The sequence below is a fragment of the Opisthorchis viverrini genome (genome assembly GCF_000715545.1).
Source record: "Opisthorchis viverrini unplaced genomic scaffold opera_v5_5, whole genome shotgun sequence".
NCBI classification, from domain to species: Eukaryota; Metazoa; Platyhelminthes; class Trematoda; order Opisthorchiida; family Opisthorchiidae; genus Opisthorchis; species Opisthorchis viverrini.
In genome coordinates, this window is record NW_008751661.1 from 1,112,404 (window position 1) to 1,135,648 (window position 23,245).

General features: G+C 42.6%; 1 protein-coding gene across 1 annotated transcript in view; it reads left to right on the plus strand.

The window, feature by feature from the left end:
- T265_00501 (hypothetical protein) overlaps positions 1–17,369 on the plus strand; it is a gene marked incomplete at both ends in the record, with an annotated part of 24,412 nt that extends 7,043 nt beyond the window's left edge. Inside the window, one exon of the mRNA XM_009164305.1 lies at positions 17,185–17,369. Within this exon, the coding sequence (XP_009162569.1) occupies positions 17,185–17,369 (185 nt within the window). The remainder of the gene's footprint in view (positions 1–17,184) is intronic.
- Positions 17,370–23,245: the final 5,876 nt, after the last annotated feature.

Genomic DNA, 23,245 nt, shown 5'->3' on the forward strand with positions numbered 1-23,245 from the left:
AAAGATGTAGTTGATAGTCGCTCCGTGAGTACTTTGATGAGTTGAAGTTGTTGTTCAAACATTACCTTGAGTTGTTCTGCCTCCATCTTGCGTCGCCAAATATGTTACGGTTCGGTCACGCAGCGAGCAAACAATATGGTACGCGGGTTGTGGCAATACTCTATTCCCAGCTATGTTGCTTGATCCAGACTCCTAGCACGGCGGATAGTAAGAAGACGAAAAAACCTCGGGCACAAACTTTAATGATCCAACAACACGCGATCAACAGGCGATCATGGGAAAAAATGACAATGCATATATATATTCATAGGTTGACCTTGAAGATGCCGGGAGTTCGCTAGCACACATAAAAATGCAGCGTTTTTTGGGGGATATTGATATCTTCAACAATGTAATGCTTGGTTTTGTCAGTATAAATGTATTAAACGGTACATCAGAGGTATTAGATAGGTCATTTCCGTATAGCAAGTATGGTTAAAGCGTTTAATTGGTGACCAAATGGTACGTGCTTCAAACATCACCATCTCGATTGTTACCGTTCAGTCTTTTACACCCTGGCAGTAGTTCATCCCTCATACTTTCTGCGGGTTGCACGACAGCTAGAAATCAAAAATATTTTACAGCTGAACGGCTATTTTCTTACTTTACTGCATTTGAATCCAGCGCTTCATTTTATTCACAAGATTAACTAATAAAACTGGCAACTAACGTTTCTTATAGCCACTGAATTCGAGTACTTGTGAAGATATGAAGATATGAATATATATATGCCTCTGCAACCAGAAATACCGCTACATGCCCGTCTGCCGGCACCCAGCTGTCGTAGCATGACTACCAAGACTGTTCGAATGCACTTGCCTAGGAAATTTCCTGGCGATCAATAATTAGGTGCCAAATCGCCTGGAGTAGCACAATAAGTGTCAAGAGGGGTCCTCAGCTGGTATCCTTCTCCAGTAGCTTTTGAAGTGTTCGTTCGTAAGTATCCACGATACTTTCTATCTGACCATTTGACTACGAGTAATAAAGACCAATACGGGTGCTGTTCGCCCCAGCGGTTTTAAGGAAACGGGGAAATTCACATATAACAAAGATTTCTCACTATAAAAAAAAACTCCAAACGGGCCGCTCCTATCCATCTTGAAATAAGCAAAGGTCATTTACAATGGCTAGTGTTTCTCTGCGGATGTAAAATATCCAAACACAAGCAACCGCATCCTTAGGGCAGGTAATCCATGGTATTTCGCACTGCGGCTGGATTTTCTGATCTGACATCTAACTGACAATATGAGGATGAATGTACGAAACCTTGACGCACACCAGGTTAGAGGGTAACTGAAGAAATTTCTGCACTTTAACCGCTCAATCTGTCACTCTACTGACTATAAGACGTAGTAGCGCATCCTCATCTTCGAGTCCCGGTGAACGCACATATTTTTAATCAAAACTTCAACTCGTGAACATGGCATACAGTAATTGAGTCTCCTCGTGTCATCATCGTTCCAAGACTGGAATTACTTTCTTAACGACGTGATCTTCCCTTTGCATCTTACTAAGCTTTTTGTCGCTGCTCTTTTGCTCATCTGATCATGCGTGAGATATGGCATAAGTTCTTATTGCCTGAAAAATGCTGAAGAAGAGGTGTGTCAACGCCGTGTTGGTTAAAATGATTACAAGTATGCTTGGGTTGCAGTTTGTCGTTAAAAGAATAGGGATAGAAATTGTTTTGTTGTTCTCAAACGCACCTTGGCAGTCTTGAGCCCAACACCATTTTTGTTGACATTGTGCAGATCGCTCAATGGTGCGTGCAAGTTATGAATGCCCGGGATGAACTTGTTGCGCTAGACGACCGTACCAGGGAAGTCCTAGCATGCTTTCTTATCTGTCGAAGCTGGCAAACGCTTGATTGCTATTTTTTCGGGTTCAATAGGACGTCAACGACAACGGTGGATCCAAGGTACTATGTAGCAGGAAGAAAAATCACAAACTTATAATCTAAAGGTCCATTTAAACACCCCACACAGTGGGTCACCATAATTAACTCTTGAGCAGACGACTGGCATTGCCCGGACCGAGCACCTCCGAATGTCCTTAACGATCAAGTTCCGCGTGCACATATGGAAAATACCGGTAGCTTGGAGGGGAACACTGGTGCGGTATCAGGCTCAAATTGTCAATCTTCATACATCTTGATGTGTAGGCCACAACTAGCTTCAAAAATATTGGAATACTGAGTCTGCGACGTCTCATTCATGCACATTAGAGCCGTGAAAATTACGAAATGGAACTCACTCAAAAACGGAATATGGTCGCCTCAGTAATCACGAGCAACATGAATTGTGTTAGCATAAGCAGATATTTTAATGAACCCCTAGAGTTCCTCATAAAAGTATTCATAATATCGCATCGGTTTGCGTGCCAGTGGCCACTTATTGTGAACGAGAGTAAAGTAACTCGCAAATGGGCGAAATTACACCTGCTTGTTAACACAAACCTTGAATGTCTTCTGAATTCACCGGCCCTTGCTGTGGCATTAAGCCTGCAAGCATGTGGACAGTGTCTCTCTCTGTGAGCCTTCTGATCAAAGGCTCAGTGTAGATTAGAACGGAATCTACAGAATTTCACCGAAAATGCCAGTTGGCACAGCTTCAACAAGCTGCTAGTATATTATCCGCACTGGTTTTGGAATCACAGGAACAGAAATCACCGCTTCAGGCCCGAAACAATTACAATAAATGGAGAAGCCTGTATGCCATACGTTTCTTTGCAAAGTAGCATTGACCAGTGAAGTATGCAACTCCAAGTGGTTCCCGGGAATTTTCGCCTACATTCTAGAGTTTGCTCTCTTTTGTAATCATGATTCAGTAAACGAGCAGTCGAACTAAATTGTCCCGGTTTCGACAGAGTCCTGGTGTGCTAGTATAATACGACACAGAAAAAAGGTGCATACCAGAGTTGCAGTGCTCGATCATTTACGCAATGGATGTTTCTCTGGCAAAATCGTACCACCTCGGACCAACTTGTTTCAAGTTCGGTTGTCTCGTTCTTTTTATGTGATCATAGACTGCTCCCACTCCATGAACATGCTTTCGCCTCCAAGGGTTGGTTGTACACCCCACTCTCCCGTTTTCTGGTGATGGAAACAATAGCAACTAGAACAAATATGCCAATGGCACACGGTTTACAGCTGAGAGGTTGAAATTGAATTGATTAGTAATCAGTTGGCTATACAAAGCTGCAGAAGCCGATAGGCTTCACGCAGTAAAATTTACCGCCCAGTAGGTTTTACTGAGAGCGTTCACCCATTTTTCATCACTACTGGGACTAAGGGGTTTGTTGTCCCATTAAATGATCGCGGATCATCCGTTCAGTAGTTCACATATTGATTAGCCAGCGAGCAGATGTTTAGTGTCTCTGGTATATTTCTGCCAATCAAATTAATACGAGTTATTCTGTTTCGTCACGTCAGGAATCCTTTACCAGGAACGTTTACAGGCACATATCGAGCATTCGGAATTTCGGGTCTTCATCTCGTAGCTGATTTGTTATAGGCCAGATGACCGGGGCAAATAACTCAATGAAGTAAAAAACACGTAATCACGCAGGACTCAACCAGGGGGATCGACTGATAACCGAAAAGGGTTAAGACTCAAATTCTACTTCACTTAGCGAGACACACCAGGCAAGCAAATAAGATGATTTTTCATGCTTTCTCAAACAAATCATATACGATAAAATGACGACCATGTAATTACACCAACGGTTATTAACACTGGCAGAAATGGCCAAATCGAGCAGTCAGTGGGGCTTTGCATCAAACCCATCACTTTCAATAGGTAGACCCAGTTCCCGAACTAACCAAGCACGCCATCGCCTCCATTCCTTGACTGCATGTCTCACACTCTCCCACTTCTATGTGATCGGAACTGTACGCTCTGGAACCAATGTGCCTGTGACACAGATTATAGCTCATAAATCGATTTAAATTGGACTGTTAGCCATTCCATGTAATGCCTCCAGAGTCAAGATCTCCAGTAAAACTATTTGTCGCTTGCGTCAACATAGATTGGTCAGTTTGCAGCTGATCAGAACAAAAAAAAACATACAACCCAAAGTTTACTAATCAACAAGAGAATGGACAAAATGGATCCAATCAAAAGACTATGTGATGTTTTGTCAAAACTCACAGTGGTCGAATGTTCTATTTCCTCGAATGTGGTTTCATCCACCCCTTAAGCGAATGGTAACCAATGTTGACGGCTGATCAGATGATTGCTGATCTTTCCGCCCAAGTTGACAATTAGCTTACACACGTTTCACTCGCAGTCGAGAAGACCACCACTTCGCAGCTGAATGGATAACTACTCATTACATTCCTGCGTTTAGATACTCTTTGAAGGCTATATAAACGGGTGCCATCGCGCCGTTATTAGCTGTAAGACTTGAAAGTTGAAACTTTTTCAGCTCATTTTCAGAGCGTTAAATTGAATGCCCCAAGTCCACATAATTTTATATTTCTCCGGGTAGATTTCTTTGCGGCACGACCCAACACCTTCCTCTGTTATATGTTCATAAGACACATCGTTGAGACAGCTTTTTACCACCCTAATTAGCCTCATAAAAACCTGTTAATCTGCTTTCCTCTTTCTCCGAGATTCATCATGTTTTCACAATGACCAAAATTGTAGTGTCTAGGAAGAAGCCGATAAGTCTAGCACACTTCTAAACGTTTTGCAACGTGACTACATTCCAGACCGTTTTGAACTAAAGGAGCTATAGACGCCAATGGATTAAAACTGTTAGTTGCTGTTTAAAGCCAATGAACACTTAGTCAAACTGGATACTTTAAACACTGGTCAACTCAAGTCTGGTCAAGCGTAGCCTCGGTCTTCTCAAAAGCTGAATTTTAAGTATATCAGCTAGTACCGGATATAAATTGTACGCATATTGCACCATAAAGCCCGATAACTTGAGAGACGATTATTCACAGCCTCATTTAGATTGCACACACCACCTGAAGCTCGACGCAATCTACAATCGTACGTTTGTTGTCCGTACATTCCAGCATATATTGGGCCTGGTAGGTAAACTTTGCACTTGGACAGTGTCAGAGAGAAGATACCTTTCGACATACATGTCGGTAAATGTTTAGTTGATACCACTGTTGGTAATGTAGTCTTGTCAAAATTATTTGGATCGTTAATGGGTTGGTGAATATCAAACTGACAATCAGAGTCCGGATGAGCCCGCTTCACGCAGCAGCATGTTACTGTGACCTATCTGTGAAGGATTAATCTTCCTTTCAAGGGCCAGGTACTGTGACTGAGGAACAGTGAATTCACTCGAGAGGAGTACATAAAATGAAAAAAATGTAGGTGAGATTCAAGGTGACGAATAATGCCTTTGTACTGGAAAGAGACAGGGAAAGTGTTTGGACTTCGGTGAGTACGGTTTGAAGTTGAGCCAAGTCTTGGGCGATTCCACAGTATCTAACGACAGTCCACCGCTAACAAAATTGGTGGTAGCAACCAAACAAAAATGTCTTGGTTAAATTTATCTGAAATGACACATTTCGCAATATAGTAAAATGGGAAGTTCTCTGAACTACGTTCATTCATCTTGGGCTTTAATGTCACGTGGGCTTCAGATCTGCGCCCGTCGCAAGTGGATACAACATCGTCAGAATCCATATCATGGTACAAAAAAAACAGGTAGAAGTGGAAACACGAGCAAAACAGAACTGGAAAAGAATACCTCCTTCTGATTTAACAGTGGTAATTTAATTAATTGCTTTCCCTTACGGTGACTTTCCTGGACGTATGAGTCGGCTGTAAGAATATCCCAGATCATTGCTGCTGATGTAGTATCACCGACATCAAGTCCCGCTTCTGTGCCACTATTCGATCCCGCAAGCCATCTACGTACTAATTGGTTCAACATCAGTCTTGACTGCATATAGCCGCATTTTCAATGGTCCAGCGGCGTGACATTGTCATTCTGAGCATGGCAGTGGTAGTAATAAGGAGTTTCAGTCGCCAAGTGACCTGAGCTTGGCCCGTTTAACAAAAAAGGCACGCACAACTCTGGCCAAAAAATGATTGTCATCATCACCATCGTTGTCAGCTGTAAGAACCGCGTACTTGTCGTACAGTGGTCGTAGCTTCCACATCGATGATTTGGAGAGGTGGGGTAGATAGCTGCGCGTTGGAGGCGGGAGCTGATAAATTCGTGCATAAATACACCATCGTCAGTGCACTGTCAGGTGGGGAATTGGGAAGGGAGCTATGCATCGTTCCACGAGCGACATTGAGGGCGTGACTGGGCTATGTCCGACAATGTGTCCAACCTCAGGGTCCCCATCCAAGAAGACGGCATTAAACAACTCAGCTGCGTCTGCTGGTAATGGCTTTTATGCTTCGCTCCAAGTCATTGTTTGACCACCTCTGGCTCGTTTCCACCCTTCACGTGGACGTTCGAAAATAACCCTTCGAGAAAGTCGGTCAACTGGCGTCTGTGGCAATAAATTGGAGCAGCAGATCTCCAAGGACGGTACTAAAGGTGTTTTAGTGCAACCTACGAATAGTAACGCAGATCTCCACGGACTGTGCCAAAGGTGTTCTAGTGCAACCTACAAATAGTAAATGCACGACCTTGGTCCCTGAATTGAGCGCTGATGAAACCGAATGCAAGAGATATGCGACATTGTCCAGTGTAGAGAAATATGTCTGATAGGTCAACCATAATGCATCCTCACTCGCATGACTAGAAGATGGTACTGACGAAAATATATTTCCAAACAACTTTGAAAAAACAGTTATGTAGACAACCGATGTGGTCAGCTATCTAATTTTCTGGCACTGTTCAATTTTAAAAACACTCTCCTTCTGTCAGAGGGGTTTCAGCAAGAAAGAAAACAGCTTATCATGCCTGATCTGAATTATTTCAAAGGGGTAAACTGAATCAAAACAAAAGCTAGAAGGGATAGTATGATTCTCAAGGATGACAGGAATATGAAAGCTCCGAGAGCAGTTGTTACTGGGTGATGAGTCGCGGATCTGGTCATTTTGTAGAATGATGGTCCCCGATTCTGAAGAACCGCGGTGATCAGAACAACCACCCAAAAAGTGTTTGTGCGCAACGAAGATAATAATCTTAGATGCCAAAGCTTATGGGGAAATTCAAAATGGTCTTCAATCTAAAGAAGGCAAGAAAAAAGTTCTGAATTACTCAGTTCACCTTGAATAGCATAGACAGTGCCGTCCAAATAAGTAGTGGCTTTGTTTAAAAAGAAATATACAAATCCAGTTAGCTCGGACACCGGAGTACTTTAAAGAATCAGTACTTTTAAGATTAGGATGGAGTGGGTTTTGGGAACTGTGGTTTGGGCATCCTCAGAAGAAATCAAAACAAACATCTGTGCGACGACACCATTTCCTCTTAACGTATATGACGAAATTCAACCAGCCAATCAGCACGAAAGCACTTGCAATCTTGAATTATGGTGAGACCCTTATCAGGGCGAGTATAAAGTTAGCTTCCTCACTTTCGATTCAGAGGCGAAAACTGTCCCAACAACCAGGGGATGATAATGAATATAAGAGCTGCAGTTTGCAATCCGCTTTGCACTCTTATGTTCTAATGCAACAATTCGGCCAGCTCCATGTTTCATGTATTGTTGGTAATGTTTTAAAAAGCCGCAACCTCATAAGTTTCGAATACTACTACCAAGTAATCCTTACACGTTGGGTGGGAGTCCTAAGAACAGTCGCATAATCGCGTCTAATCCAAACGGAATGACCTTGAAGCAGATCGAATGGAATATTAATCAATTTTAGATGGTCAACTGAAGGATTCGTTGCGAAACTGTGAAATATGATCCAAAGATGGACAACATGACCAATTTTGGTTGAAAAGAAGCAAAGATACTCCTTAATTTACCCAGGAAGTTTGAACAGCATGGTGGAAATGTGGCAAATGATTTTGAGCAAATTTCATATCGATCGTCGCAACCAGGACAGTTACTGGGTCATCGTTTAATGAGTTGGGCACACCAATCACATCGCTCAAGCGTGGACGCGTTTGCTTGTTCAGACGTGATAATTCAGATGCGTCCAACGTGCGTTGGTGGAGTAGTGGTAACACGCACGCCTCGCATGTCAGATGTCCGGGGTTCAAATCCCGGCAAGGCCATTGGATATGCACTGCCGATGAGCTCTAATAAGGGTGAAACTCGAGTCCAGTGCTTCCCTTTGGTGTGGACTCACCGGGATAATTACGCCAGAAAAGACGAGAGTGGGTGTGGCTATGAACAAAATTTCACATAGTCTTGACGGTATCAAGGCGGGTAAACCGTTGTACAGCCCGTAAAACTGGGAGTTGATTGCATGATTGCAACTTCAGTAATGAGACAAACAGCCAAAAAGGCATAAGTAGAGACGTGCTAAATTTGACGGTAAGCAAATGCCGGATTGTAGAGAATTCGAGACAGATGAGTTTCACTGGGGGACCAGGATGGGAAATGACAGTGTGTGATCAGTCTTTGGCAGAATAAGAGTAAGCGGTAAGTTTTTGACAAAAGGCGAGACGCGGACGATAAGGACAAAGAGCAAGAGGAGGAGGAAGGTGATGACCAAGCTATAGGTGTTTGTGGTGGCTTTATTACACAAGTCAGTTCTGTATGTCATGAAGAATAAATTCCAGCCCAACAGTGCATGTACTGTTAGAAGATTGCTGGTGACTTCATAGTGGATATATTGAATGAAACTGTCCGAAATTTTGACCATCGATGGGAGTTTTTCTCAAGAGAGAATTGGCTGAAAAGGTTTTATCAGTGCGGCTAATGAGAGAGTGGTCAACATAGCATCATGTGCGTATATTATGTGCCCTACGCTCCCTCGTTTGTGTTACACTCTGTGTTCACTTTAGACCTGACCTTAGGACTGAGCTGTCGTATCACGCACGGTCCATTACGCTTAGATCGCTCTTGTATGATGAAGTGAACCAAATCTAATATGAAATACCTCAATACTATCGGACTTATTAATGCAAGGAGACGTCGTGTCAAATCAGAACTTATTCAGTACAACACTTCTATGGGTGCACGTCAAGACTTGGCCGCAACATATCCAAATTACTGAAGCTGACTTGATGCTCCTCAGCTAATGTACGGAGTGTGATTGCTGGGTCACACGCTACTCTGTCCAGTTCGCTACCGTTTCTTGGAGCGATCAGAATGTTGTTCATGCTCGGTGATTCGAAACCCCAATTGTAGTCTGGTTTATCCATTCATGACCGAGTCAGAATAGGTACGGCCAAAGCTGTAGACAGTTGGTGCAGTCCATCAGCCTTAGGAGCGTCTATAATGCGAACCAGCCGTCTCTGTAGTGTGTTGTCCTTTGGAAAGTGTTGCGGATGTTGAATCCGGAGAGTATGCAGCCGATAATTTTGGATATGTTGTACCGTTGCGAAGTGTGCACCGTGTCAGTTGGTTCAACTCTTGGTTTGGCCGATGAAACTTGTTGTTCCTCAAAGTCTGTTTAATGCGAGTAATCCCGCTTTCAGAAAAGCTGTGTTACTGCAGATTTTTTCGGTCAGTGAATCAAGGGGAAAATTATCGCTAGCTTCCTAATCAATGGCTAAACACATCTGACGTTTATTATCTTATTGAGTTGATTTGAGGTGAACCGTTGGTTCAAAGTGATCATGATTCCAAGGTGCCAGTCTCTGATGCTGTCGTTGTCAGTTGTTTGTTTAGGCCAAGTTCGGCTCGGCTGATGCAATGTGGTGCAGAATACGAAAATTTTGAAGTCAAGACACAGCGTAGTGGGATAACATGTTATAATTCAACTTTTTGGTCGCAATAGGCAATCTTTTTCTAGGATATTAGTCAAGTTCAGCATCATTCAGGTCCGCTGTTATGCCTTCTTATTGGTATGTTCCTGACATCTGACTGCCTCAGGAGATGAGGCGTCAGACGGTTTCGTCTAATGTACCGCCTGTGTAGCTACCATCGATTTCACCAACCCTCACAGCATTGTACGCCTTTTAACCCCTTCAAATATGCCATGGATATGTTTGTACTCCATCATTTTGGTGTTCAGACATCGACCGAATCATATTCATACAAAAACTGCATCACACGGAATGATTTGGCTCCTATAGTTTAGTTCTCTGTGAGTGAATGTATTGGTTATCCCAAACCTGGTTACAGAAAACGCCTATCTGGACTTAGTTTCGTGCACTCTCTGTCACTGGTTACTCATTTGCTATGGCCGTCCATTAGTATTCTTCACAAGTGTGCCTCAGGATCTTTGTTCCCCTGCTGCCCTTAAAAAGTAGCCTGTCCTAATTCGACCCGTCTCCTAATGGAACGTAAAAGCTATCGAAGGTTTATACGTTATTTGTTTTATGTTTTCAGCCTTGTGGGACACGGTTGTCAGTCTCGTGCATCACAAGCCTGCCTTAGTTTTATCTTCTATCGAACAGTTTGCATTCCAGATAGACTGACTTAGGAGATTGAATTACACATGAGGGTACTGCAGCCAAAAACTGTCTTGATCGTTTCCTTGAAAAAGAGCGACAAGGAGCAATCGCAAATTACAGTAAAGAAGAAACTTATTTGCCTAAAGTTTTTTCTACACTAGTGACCATACATCTAGTGAATTCAGGAGAAATTTAAGGCGGTCAGCATTCGACAGCACAAATGAACCTAAGGGCCTTGCCAGTGGAATCAATCAAATCATTAGTGTCCGTTTTACGAACTGGTTAATTCGATTTTTTTTCGATTTCGTTCAGCTGTAGCACCCTTTCGGTGCCTAGCTGCCGTGCCACACGAACGAGGCACGAGGGCTGGGATAGTGTCAGGCCGCCCAAGCCTAGACAGGGGAGTCGAGAGGCGGAGGTCAGGTTCGAACCACGGACCTTCCGGTTAATGGAAGTACTCAGTCACCTGCAGTTGTGGCGATACATATATTGGCGGAATAGCCTGAGTGCTGGAGGCGTGACGAAGGGCGTAGCTGCTCAGGCAACTTCAGTCAATAGCAATCTTCAGTGAGCCAAAAGCCAAGCCATCGATCGCTAGGTGTCTGATAAAGAGAGTGTGGAACCTCCCTATTCGTTCACCACGAGGCAGAAAACCACATGAACTGAAATTCCTTTAAGCAACAGTGATCAGGTGATTCAATTCAAAAAAACTTGGGCGTCACCATAAGACTTTCACGGCTATACTAACTGTTCGCATTCGCACATTTTACCATCTCCGTTAACTGTTTAATTTTATTCCACCTTAGTCGCATTGCGACAGACGAGGTTGCACAGAATGAATCCATTCCGCAGCCTTATTACCTTGTTCACACAAATATGTCCTTATGTGGCGTACGTTCTCGAACAATGTTGCAACTAAGTCTCCGTTGTTTCAACACAACCCATAAAATTACACGGGAAGGTCATCTACTAGAATCAGACTCGACTATATCACCGATGCTTCGTGTTCCAAGGATGTCCAACTATGTTGTAGAGTATTTAGTTTGTTCTTTTTACCGTGCATATTCCGATCGTAAATCCAGATATCGCTACATCGTTTGTTGTCACCAACAAAGCGCCCGTGATAGGTGAATTCTAAAGTGCAGTCGGTCGGTCAGCTGTCTCCACATTTCATTTGTAAAAAGTTAACCAGTCCTGATGCCATTGGATTGCTCTCAACGTCGACTTGTCTGTAGTCCGAATTTGGGAATTTGAAGTTGACATTTCCAGTTACCTGGTTACCTGGGAAATACGTCGGCATGAGAAAGAGGAAATTTTTGGATCTGACAAAAAGTCTGTGGTTTCGTTGATAAAAATGGCTTACACGACCACAGACGGTAGTTCGTTTTCAAGATTTTTTTCTCAAGTTAGTAAGGTTTTTGGATCCTGCGACTGTTTGTCTTTGTCGGTCACTTTATCAGTTTGTATTATGCTGAGTTTGACATGAATTCGAACCGCTGAAGTAGCACTAAATGCTTATGAATATTCAGGGGCCCTAGCCTAAGTCTGAGAAGTGAATATATCAACATTGTAAACCAGCGCTTCATCAACAGATATGCATGCAGTTTAGTGGACAGTATCACGAGAAATATGGTGGAGACCGATTTCAGTGACTAGATTCCGCATCCTCGAAAGACGCTCACACGAATTTGCGTTTCCTTGGGTTATCACGAAGGTGTTGTTTTCTGATTGATTTGATGTAATCACATTGGGAACTGTGACTAAGGTTCGCTTAGTTGTTTTTTTCATATTTGCAAACAGAATAAAAAATCTCGTGAATGGCTGCCAGATTCATGAAGTCTGACCTCCACATAATTTTTGTTTGAACATACAACCTTCTCGGGTAACACCAATGATGCTATTTCACCCTGAAAAACTTTCTAGCCAAGAGAGATTCGTCGCCTTAGGAGGGTGATTCTATCAACACAATCGATGAAGGGAAGAAGCCGTCGATCGAGATGCCGAGCTCATCACGCACGTCATTCCGGCGTAGAGACTTTCACTTGTTCAGAAGTGTCAAATCAGGGGCCCCAGGTTTTGTTTATATTTTAGCTTTACTGTCCGAAGTTTCAATTGTGGTATGTTCAGTGGCAGACATCTCTGACCCTCTCACAATCGATCAGAAACTGGGTCCATTTCTTCCTTTTTTTCTATGGGCTTACCAGAAAAATCGCTTTTTCGCAATAGGTAGTCTGTATGAACAACAGCGAGTGAAGACAACTTCTACCAATTAGCACCTCAGAGATTCTCCTGCGCTGCTCGTTATGAGCCATCTCCTGACATCACAATTTGCACATCAAGCAGTAAATTTCCTTCAACTTTCCTTCTTTCCAACAGACAATACATTTTCTGAACTGACCATTTTACGTTAAGCGGATTTATCAGTATTATGGACTAGACCGCTGGTGATTGTGGACCCCTTTGTTAGGGACAGAATTCACTAATTTGGAGGTAAACGAGTTGCATGATTACTAATGCACCATTGTGTCCAAGTGTAACTTTTTGGAGCCCGTTGGTCTCAAAGCATGGTCACTGATTCCAAAGTGTCAATTTGTCCAACCCGCCATCAATCGTCCCTGATATCGTAGCATTTGTCAAGCTGTGAATCGGAACCGTGTCTGCAGTTTACTTAGAATAACGACCGTTACTTCTACTAGCCCAAGCGACAAATGATCCCTTTCCACTGCGGGTGTCCAACACTTGTCTTAGGCACGTCGGGTACATGAATTTCGGGGAACGCAAACAAACTTATGGTCAGCGAACTTCCGAGCAACCTATTCAGTGTGACATAAACGAGCAGGGCGGAGATTACAGTAAGTTTGTTGATCGCTGAGAAGAAATGTCCACGTTGTTAAGACTCGGTTGATAGGGAACCTGATCGTCTCCACTATTGATATACCCGGAGTCTAAATTGCTAATCCGCTGAACCCGAGTCAAACAAAGTTGGTCTTCTGTAGTTAGCCATGATCATACTGCTTTGTTTTACATCAGCATCGTTACAGAAATTCATTCTCGCCATCATCACAAAGGAGCCCGTAAATACAGGCACACGAATGTGGAGCATACATTGCAATGCCTCTAGCCTGGTGATCCATCAAGGAAATATGGCCTGATTTGGCTAACCAAACCATTAGGCTGAAACAAACAGGGTTGACTCGAATCACGAAAGATGTTCACCCGGTGGTCTGTCTGCTAAAATGCTGGTTAAGGTGCAGTAATGCAGCAACAAGTTAGCAACTTAAACTGACTTATCTCAATTTTTTCCAGCTGTGATGAATTAGAGTGTCCATATGTAGAGTCTTTGACTAATTAGTAATGCACTGCTCTCCTGAGAGGCCTTTTCAGTGGTCCTTGAGTATTCCCTACATTTTCCCTGTTTAAAAAGAACCCCCTATTTTGTTCAGAAATTCTGATGATGAACCGGTGGATTATTCCAAGAGGGCATTAAATTCAAGTTCTTCCTTCTCAAAAGGCCCCCGATTGGAAGGTCTCTATTTCACTGCACTTGCTTTGCTTCGTGACCTCGTTGAGCCAGTTTTATGCACTTTTGAGGACGTTTGCGAGACGTTACAACAAATATTTATTAGCCGTTGCTTCAGGTCAACAGGCACCACAGTTTTGTTCCGTCGGCTTTACACCTTTGAGTGGTCGGTTTGATAGCCCTTCCAGGGGATTTTCAAGCGTTCTGAGCTGAAAACCGTGTGTTGAGCTGTCATGCAAACCAATAATCTGAGTGAACCCATGCAGGTTTGAGTGGTCGGTTTGATAGCCCTTCCAGCGGATTTTCAAGCGTTCTGAGCTGAAAACCTTGTGTTGAGCTGCCATGCAAACCAAGAATCTGAGTGAACCCATGCAGATAGTGATTTAGCGCACCTGACCGCTGGTGAGAACTATAGTTTCCTCGCCATTCATGGAGTCTCGCTGTCATTAATGCTGGCTGCGACCCCTGTGCACGTTCTTTCTCTGTTGTGTTCAAGGCGATAATTTTGGAAGCCCTTTAAAGTCAATGATACCGTGAGATTTGGGAATCTTTTTACTGGGGATTTCGTCCTTTAAGGGGAGCCAGTCCGTGCTGAAGGGCCAAGAAGTACGATGCAGCCTTTACGTCCCTATTGAGATTCATCAGCACTGCGCATCGCATGAAACTCCAGGGTTTCTCGAACTCGCGACTTATCGGTCATTGGTTTCAATATTTCACCATTCGACTGCGAGCGGCTCATCAGCAGTGTGATTATTTCTTTTGTTGACGAAATATAGCGTCCATCATCCTTCACCCAAATCGTCCACATCACGTGGTCAGACTTGCTGGCTGCTTCCACAAGTAAAGTCTTCTCAGCTGGGAGCTTTACTCGTCGAATGAATTTAATTCTTTCGCTGAGTTACTTATAGATTGCTGGTGATGTGAGAAGATATGAAAAATTTGACTGGCGCTATATCCTATATCGTCAAGGATGCAGGTGTGAAACCTACCAGCTCGCAAGTCTCGGGTTAGAGACAACGACGAGTTTCGTGAGGTACGCACTGCTGATGAAACAGCTTTGCCGTGCTCCTAAACTCTCTTTAGCATAGATTGGCTTTACTTATAAGACAAAACTTCTGTTAGAAATTCCAAACCCTTAATTTTACTTTGAAACTTCATCAGGGAATACTAACGTTAGTGCAAACGACAACCCAATGGCAAAGCACAATCACTGCCATCGTTTACGTACGAAGGCATCAGAGAAACTGATGGAACAAGACAACTTTGTTTTTTTAGCTGAAGTGATTAACCCAATGAAAGCATCTTCAGGCTAACTTGCACTAGATTGGTCCGGAATCGCTCTCTAAACACACTGGTCAAAACCATGTTTCGGTTTGCGGTGGTGAGGATATATGTCCTGATAACTTACGTCATCGGAAGTTTGTGTACCGGTTTCGTGGCTATATATAACGGCGAAACTGCAATCACCAGGTTAAGTGCAGTTGGAACGTCGCCACCAACATCTTCTTCCTTGAATCGCACTGTCAGTCACGAGACTGGACATGAAAATACATGCTCCTGTATTTTGATGGGTGTTGTTTATCATACTCACCGCAGTTGGGTATTTACAACCATGCTGGTCAATGTATCGTTGGATGAAGCTATACCACAGTCGGGCTGGAAAACTTGTAATTTGTGCAGTATACGACAAGAATGTTCCGATTCCCAATGTTGACTGCTATCAAATCAAGCAATTTCCAAGCGAGGCCCTTTCCAACAGAGGACTTTCAGTTTCGCCATCCTCAACCGTATCGTCTGTCAGCCAAACACTAGTGTCTCATTGTCCTAAAAAGAACTAATCCCAGACCGATCACCTTTCCTTTATTGTAGTCCTCCTTGCTTATAAGGATTAACGTCATAATACTCTATAAATCAAAACAGTTCCGTATACTTTACATGCGACGGTTGTCATATTGAAGGCACCTATCCTAAACGGGAGCAGGTTTACACACACACAGGTTGTCTATGTCTTCACAAATGGCTTTGATCTGATAACTATTCACACCTCTCAACTGGCATATTCTTTGGAAGGCCTGCACGGGTTAGAAATCCAGGACACTTGGGTTAAGTCACAAATACAAACTTTTCATATGATGAATCTCCGTTCCGTTTATCATCACGGAAATCCTTTGCTTCTTAGCACGACGCGATTCAACCGGATTGGGTCGGGGTCACCTGTGTAAGTCGTGGTTGTGTTGTCTGTGACTATTGTTGCGGCGGTAACGGTGACGGCGACAGTGGTGATGGTGGTCGTAGCCTTTTCTCAGCGGCGCAGTACACCTACGATGCCGCGGAAGAAAATTTGTAAACTTATAGTAGTAACCCGATCTAAGCTTCGATAGCCAAATACTGCTAGCAGAATTGTGAGTCCTGACTATTTCAGTCGTCTCCTTTAATCACTCTAATAAGCCTTTACCTCGTTCCAGAATATTTCAAGCTAGCAGGATTTCTTCACCATTGGTAATCACCGACGTGGGAGTCACTGCTATTTCCAACTTGTTGAACAGTTTGTACATCGGGTTGACAAAGGGTGGCGAAATATTCCGTCCAGATGTACTTAGTATGGAATAAAGAAGAGCTTGGAAGTCATATCAAACAGGCTTTGATTTAGAAACCGTGTGGCAGTTTTCAGCAAACTAACCAATAATTTGCTGAAATGGACCACTTGTAAAGGCAATAGGGCGTTCGCTAATGGAGGTGCAATTTATTTATAGTTCAGTGTCCCCTCAGGCCAGCTTAGTAAATTCAAAGTTAGTTAGGACTTTCCAGTGCTAATCAACCTTGTCTATACTCAGAATTCGAAGAAAAATTATTATTCTGGATAGTGCTCAAGTGCACACGGCTTTGAAAGACAAACAGAAAAACTTGGTGATTATCCACTTACGTCACAATCCGTTGCAGTTCTTCAGCTGACTTTCCTGTGGAGAGGGTTGGGAAAGTTTCTGATCACATATTTAGTGGACAGTTGAACTGCACATTAGTGTTTATTCTGAAGGTCCGTTCGACATGCCGCCAGGGGTTAACACAGAAGAAAAGGCTAAGCAGTCGAACAAGTCATTTCAAGACAAATCAGAAGCAACTTCGAGAACACGTTACTCTACTAAAAAGCAATTGCACTGGTCAATTTTACTTCTGCTTTCTATCAGAAAAAAAGATAGATCTGCTCCAGCTTGCTGCCATCCAAGAAGCACGAGCCAGAACCCAGCGTCATTCAGTTTTCATTCTTTTGCGTGATTCTGTACAATCCACCGAATCCCTGTACTGCAGTCACAAATGTGAAAGACAGAGCTTTCGAATGTCGTTCGATACGACAGTACAACTTCAAACGTGATAACGATGCAAGAGATAGATGGACAATCCAATATTTCATTTGTGGTCTGTGCCAATAAAGGTCGATGTCGAGGAGACACAGAATATCATATCACCTCTAGCTATCCTGTCACTTCAACTCAATTTCACCATCTATCGTAAGCATCAACAAACAAGAACTCCGGGCATTCAAAGATCGGATCGAAGTGGCCCAGTCCAACGCAGTGGGAAGATGTAAGCACAAGTCGGAGGGTCTCACTGTGCACGCAGCGCTTCGTTATGGAGCATTGTGGAATAGCTCTTGGATCATCTTGGTGTTTCCAGTGTGAAAGTCGAAATAAACAGCTACTGTAATAAGCCTTTTGAAAGGATAGTGGAGTATAGGCACTAAGAGAAGCCAAGTTAGTTTTTTTATTTGTTGTTGTGCTGATCATTCTATTTTTGGTGAAGAATCTGGTTTTTCAACAGGTCACTTTTGGCTTCAACTGCTGTCGAGAATGGGCAGTGTGGCTGCTGTATCTTTCCTTGCAATTACAATATCATCGGCGTGGTAAATCTTCACAATCCAAATGGTATAACCTAGTTTTACTTCAGAAGAAGCACTACGGGGAGTAACCATTGTCCAGCTGATTGCGAAACTACAAAGTGCCTGGAAAAACAGACATCCCTGTCGAATACCGAAATCTAAACCACGAGCCACAACTGCTTGAGCATTGATCTAATGCGGGGCTTTGTGCTCTGGCAGTGAGTTGTGATGATGTTCATCAGCTTATTCGGCTCAAAATCAGTTGACTAGCCTGACCCCGAGCTTACTGAATCAGACTTCGCCGAAGGTAGGTGGTTATCTGAGCTTGAAACAATTTTCCAAAACAGGTGAGTATTTGGCAAACGTAGCCTCTCTGAAGAGAAGTCTTCCTGGGTTGATGTGGTAAGAGACGGTCCTTTCTGTGGTGCAGTGCTGTGGTAGTTAGTTAAAGACCCTGGCCACCTTATCTGTCCGGTAGTTCTAATTTTTTTAGTTATTGCAATTGATATACCGGAATCTCAGCCTACTGAAAACATTTTGCTGTTAACTGAAATATCCAGAATAGCGGTATGTGTAATTCAAAACTGTAATGCGGTCTCTCAGGGAAATGTTGAATCAATTCAATAACCGCTTTCCACGTAGTTTAGAAGATTGATCTCCGCTTGATCAGCAACAGCATCGAGTTGATTTTGAGGGATCCAACGTGTGACCACCCCAGAAGAACGACTAGAATTAGTTCCTCTCCTGATGTTGCCTGTTTTAGAAGGAAGTTTATAGTTGAGGAAGGTATGAAGTCTTAAACTACAGCGGGTAATTTATGAGGGATGAAACTCTGCCAAATATTAACTCTCCCGATGGAAGTTCCCGATAGTAAGCTCCGGTGAACGAATCTCGGTACACCACACACCAATTAGGACACCTTTTCACCTGATTTTACACACCCTGTTGAAAGGGCAAACAACTACTACATCTTAACACATTTCTGTTTTTCTGCAAAGAAAACAGCATTTGGGATTAGTCTGGATCATTTCCACTTCAGTTTGCGGCTAAGAAAACTAAATCTCTAGCAGAATACAAAAATTTCACAGTGACCACAAGTGAATTAACGTATTTCACTGTTCTTGCAGCCGTTTTAACTGATATTGGGTAGTATCGAGATATCGGGGAACTTTCAGTGAATAGTTTGTCCTGTAAGCGGCGCTAGTCTATGTCAAAATGTTGAGAAGTACTGTATAGCTGTTTCGTCTCTGTTAGGAATCATTTACGACGCGCATCTCACGAGTAGCCGTCATTCGAGGGGCCAGTCTACACCTGTCCAGCTGGTGTGGCTTCCGTGGTTGAAGGATAGGATACTGTATTCTTTCAGTTGCAGACGAATCACACTGTTGATGAGCCGATCGCAGCCGAACGGTTAAGCACTCACTCTGGCAAAACCTCCCAGAATTTTTTTAGTAATGCGCTGCTGTTGATCCTCAATGAAGGCAAGACCTCTGTACAATGACTCAGCTTTTCAGAATAGAATAGGGCGCTCTGCTTAAAGAAGACTATTTCCGATTTCTCTTTAACGCTGCTGAATCAAAGCACTAATTTCGATTCAAGATAGTTGTTATGTGGTAGCACGAAACGTTTCTCTTTTCAGAAAACGAAATACCAATTCTATCGCATGTAAGATGATGATGTAGTCTAGTTGGTGGTTAGCACATATAGGTGGTAAGTGCGCTTGACACTAAACAAACACTGAATAACACGTCCAGTTTTTTGTGTTATGCATGCACAAATGCAGCGACCTCAAACTCGAAAACGATGGATGCATTTGCCGCCGATTAAGGTGTATTTTGCCCGCAATTTTTCCGCAGTCAACAAAGAAAGTCTGGTGAAGAAACGGTCAGTAATCAAAATTCAAAAACAGCATCGTACTTGACAAAAATGAGCTTATCTTCTGTTTCAACCTCAATGGTGTCAGGTTCAAGGTCAGGTTTTACAGTTACTGGTTAAAGGATCCAAAATAGCTTTTTGAGTTTGGTCAAAATTTGCTCAAAATTCTGCTACTGAATAAATGACACTAGTGTTGTAAGTAGGACTTTTAATGATTTCTATTGCCTTTCTGCTTAAATTTTATCTCTCTGACGCAGTATTAACCCGACGCAAAGAAATACCATGTCGTACTTCTACAACGTTACCTTCAGAAATTAGTAACTAATGTTAATTTTAAGCGCCTTTATTCTAACTTTTTTCGAAACAATTCGTTTGTCTGTGTAAGTTTCACGGCATATTTTAGATTGCTACAAGCATTCAGGTTCAGCAAGAACGTCGGATTTTTCATAGCATCATATTTGATCAGATGACGTAGGGTAAAAAGCAGGCAGTATAACCTGCCATCCGGGTCATTACGCAAAACAATTAGTCCTAATTGAATGAACAGGCGCGCAATTTGTTCAGTGCAGCTTCTGGGATATCGACAACTACTCAATTATATTGCACTGCTCAATCCCAATTTTCGCCCTGGTTTGCTTCGATTATAATATAANATAGATTTTATGTAAAAAAAAATACTAATAATACACTGTCTTGCCTAACAACGAAAATCAGTACATGCCCACTAATGTTAAGATTCTAGTGGTATCGTCCTCATTCATCCGACTGATAACTTTCGGTGCCATTAACAGAGGACGTTGTCCACACAGTAGTTCCTGCTTGACAGAAAACGTAATTTAGGGAAAACATGAATTTTCCGTTGTTGGAATCTTCAGTGTAAATAAAGACGACATCCATACAGGCTTCTCGTGCGATGTGCTGTACTCTGGACTGATTCCAGAAAGACTGGAGGCCAAATGCGAAAGTCACTGCAGGTAGTTACATCGATCATCTAAAAGCTCTGTGCACTTTGACGGGAAAAACTATTCACTTTTGGAACACCTGTGTCGCCCGATTTAATCATACATTTACGAGCTGATGCCGCAAGAACTACAGTAAAAAAAGGTAGTGTTGATGTTTAAAAGATAGGGACTGTGGTTAACAAGAATCAACCCAACCACGAGTGGATGAAAAAATTCAAGGCCTAAAGGTTTTCGTTACTCATTTGACAACTGAAATGGGACTATAAACCAAAGTGGTGAAAAATTGTAAAATCTTTCCTCAGTCTATAAAATTAGCTCACGTAATGTTCGGGTCTTGAAAACTGCAGGTGTAAAAATGTAGACGTTTTGTATGATGGGGTGCCATCAATTGTTGTTGTTAGTCCGCCTTCCTGCTGTGTGGATGACGTGGTCATTGATGTCCCTTCTGACTCGGTAGGAGGTTCAGTAGGCTCTGCCGCTGTCGGCAGTGCGATATACGGAGAGGAATAGCATTGTTCTGACATGAATAGGAATAGTAATGAGTAAAAATCTGCCCAGCCCTGTACTATGCTTTCTTGAAAGTGAATATGCCTCCTTATGATCATGTCTCCAAATTTCTTTCGACTTCATAACGTTAACAATAACGACACACAAAACGTTGCCATTACACGGTCACGGAATAAAGCGTGCAGTCTTCCCCTAGAGATTTAATTTTGTTGCCAACTGGTCAAGTGTGTGACCAAGTTGCCAGTAGGTGAGAGCATGTATGTTTCTTGGTGGTGTCGATAAACAGACAGCTTTAGTATTCATCCTGGGTTTTCACCAAGTAGCTTTTGATCCCTTCACCGAGTTGTGCAACTGACTTGTCGAACTTTTGTCATCAGTAGTCGGGGAAACCACCCGCTGGACGGTTTTATGGATAGTTTAGACCCGGTCGTTTGTCATCCAACACCAAAGGAACTGGGCAGAAATTCAATTTGCATTGAGATAATTGATAGGTTGCATGGTTGAACCACACGTTCCAAGCACCGTGCAATCCCCAAGAGAGTTCCAGCGTTCAGTGACCTAGAATCCTTCCGGCTAAAATAACTTACGATGGTTCCATGAACCCACACATCTGCCGTTTAACAATGTATCCATCAATAACCACAATACAAACGGAATTTGTGCCTTTTTCGATTTGTACTGGTTGATAAATGGCTGCATCAAGCATCCGCTTTTAAAAGAACTGCTGAGTAGTGTGTTGTTCTTTGATCCTAATGATTTAGGTGAAAACGGATTTTGAGTGATCATCTAGATTGAAAAAGGTTCATTTGCTAAACACTTTTAACAGGACTCACAAATTTTCAACTGTGGGTACGTTTAAACGACACTGGTAATCAACCTGCACTGAGTGAAATTGACACAAATTATAAGCAAAAAATATTCAGCATTACAAGCCTGTTTCAATGGAAGTACTACTACTTTTAAAGATTTGAGTATTATCCATAAAAATAAACCCAGGAGAATTGACATCTGGGAAGATAGTGTATCATCATCTGCATACAATGTCATTCCGAAAACATCTGGGTTTGGAACTAATTCGTGTGGTGTTATCTGAGATAGAACGAAATTAAAGGATAATATCTTCCGAAACATTCCTTTCAAATGATGCTGCCTAAACGGCATGAAAATTCTGCTGGTTAGGATAAACAACGGTAAGTGCTAGCCCACCCCATTTGGGTCTCACGGATGTTCTTGCTGGAATGATGGGAAAAATATCGTATTCTCCAGAACAGACCCGAAAATTTTTACAATTTTCTCCATACTACTCATCAAAAACCCGTTCTGTTGACCTGTACTAATAAACACCACTTACTCTGCCATCTTCTGGTAGTATGAGGAAATTTAGAAATTATTTCCAATGAAATTTCATCACTGTATGCTGGAAAACCGAGGAAGATCCTACGGCTTTGCCTCCTTGTTTAAAATCATCAGTGAGGCGCATTCCACGGATCTCCAATGATTCGTAATCACAATCTCCCTGCTAGTGGCTTGAACCCAGCAATAAACGGCCGGTGAGAAGCGTGAGCGCCAAGTAGTCTTCAGTCAAGTAGTTCACATCGAGCCCTCACGTACTGACTGAATCATTTTTTCCCTTATAGTTCGGTTGTGTTATGGGGAGATTCAGGACTAAGTTCGTTGGGGTTTTTGCTATTTCTTACTTGAATTTGTATGTTTGTGTCAACAAACGCGTAAACTTCATACCTTAGGCATCAGCCACAATAATTCCAAAGGATTTGAACTTGATTCACTGGTGTTCTCTTTGATCAATCGCTGTCGAACCAAACGTTCAAGTAGAATAACTTGACTTTCGTTCCCCATGATAACACGTCGACAGGAATGAATGCCTACTCTGCGAAACGTTTTGGCGGTGTCAACTGATATCTGGTTTCAGCAATATTTTTTGGCCAACATACCACAAAAAAAGGGAAATTGTGTGACCATGGTGCTGAGTGGAAGGTAGCACTTTAAAAGTTGTAGAAAATATCTATC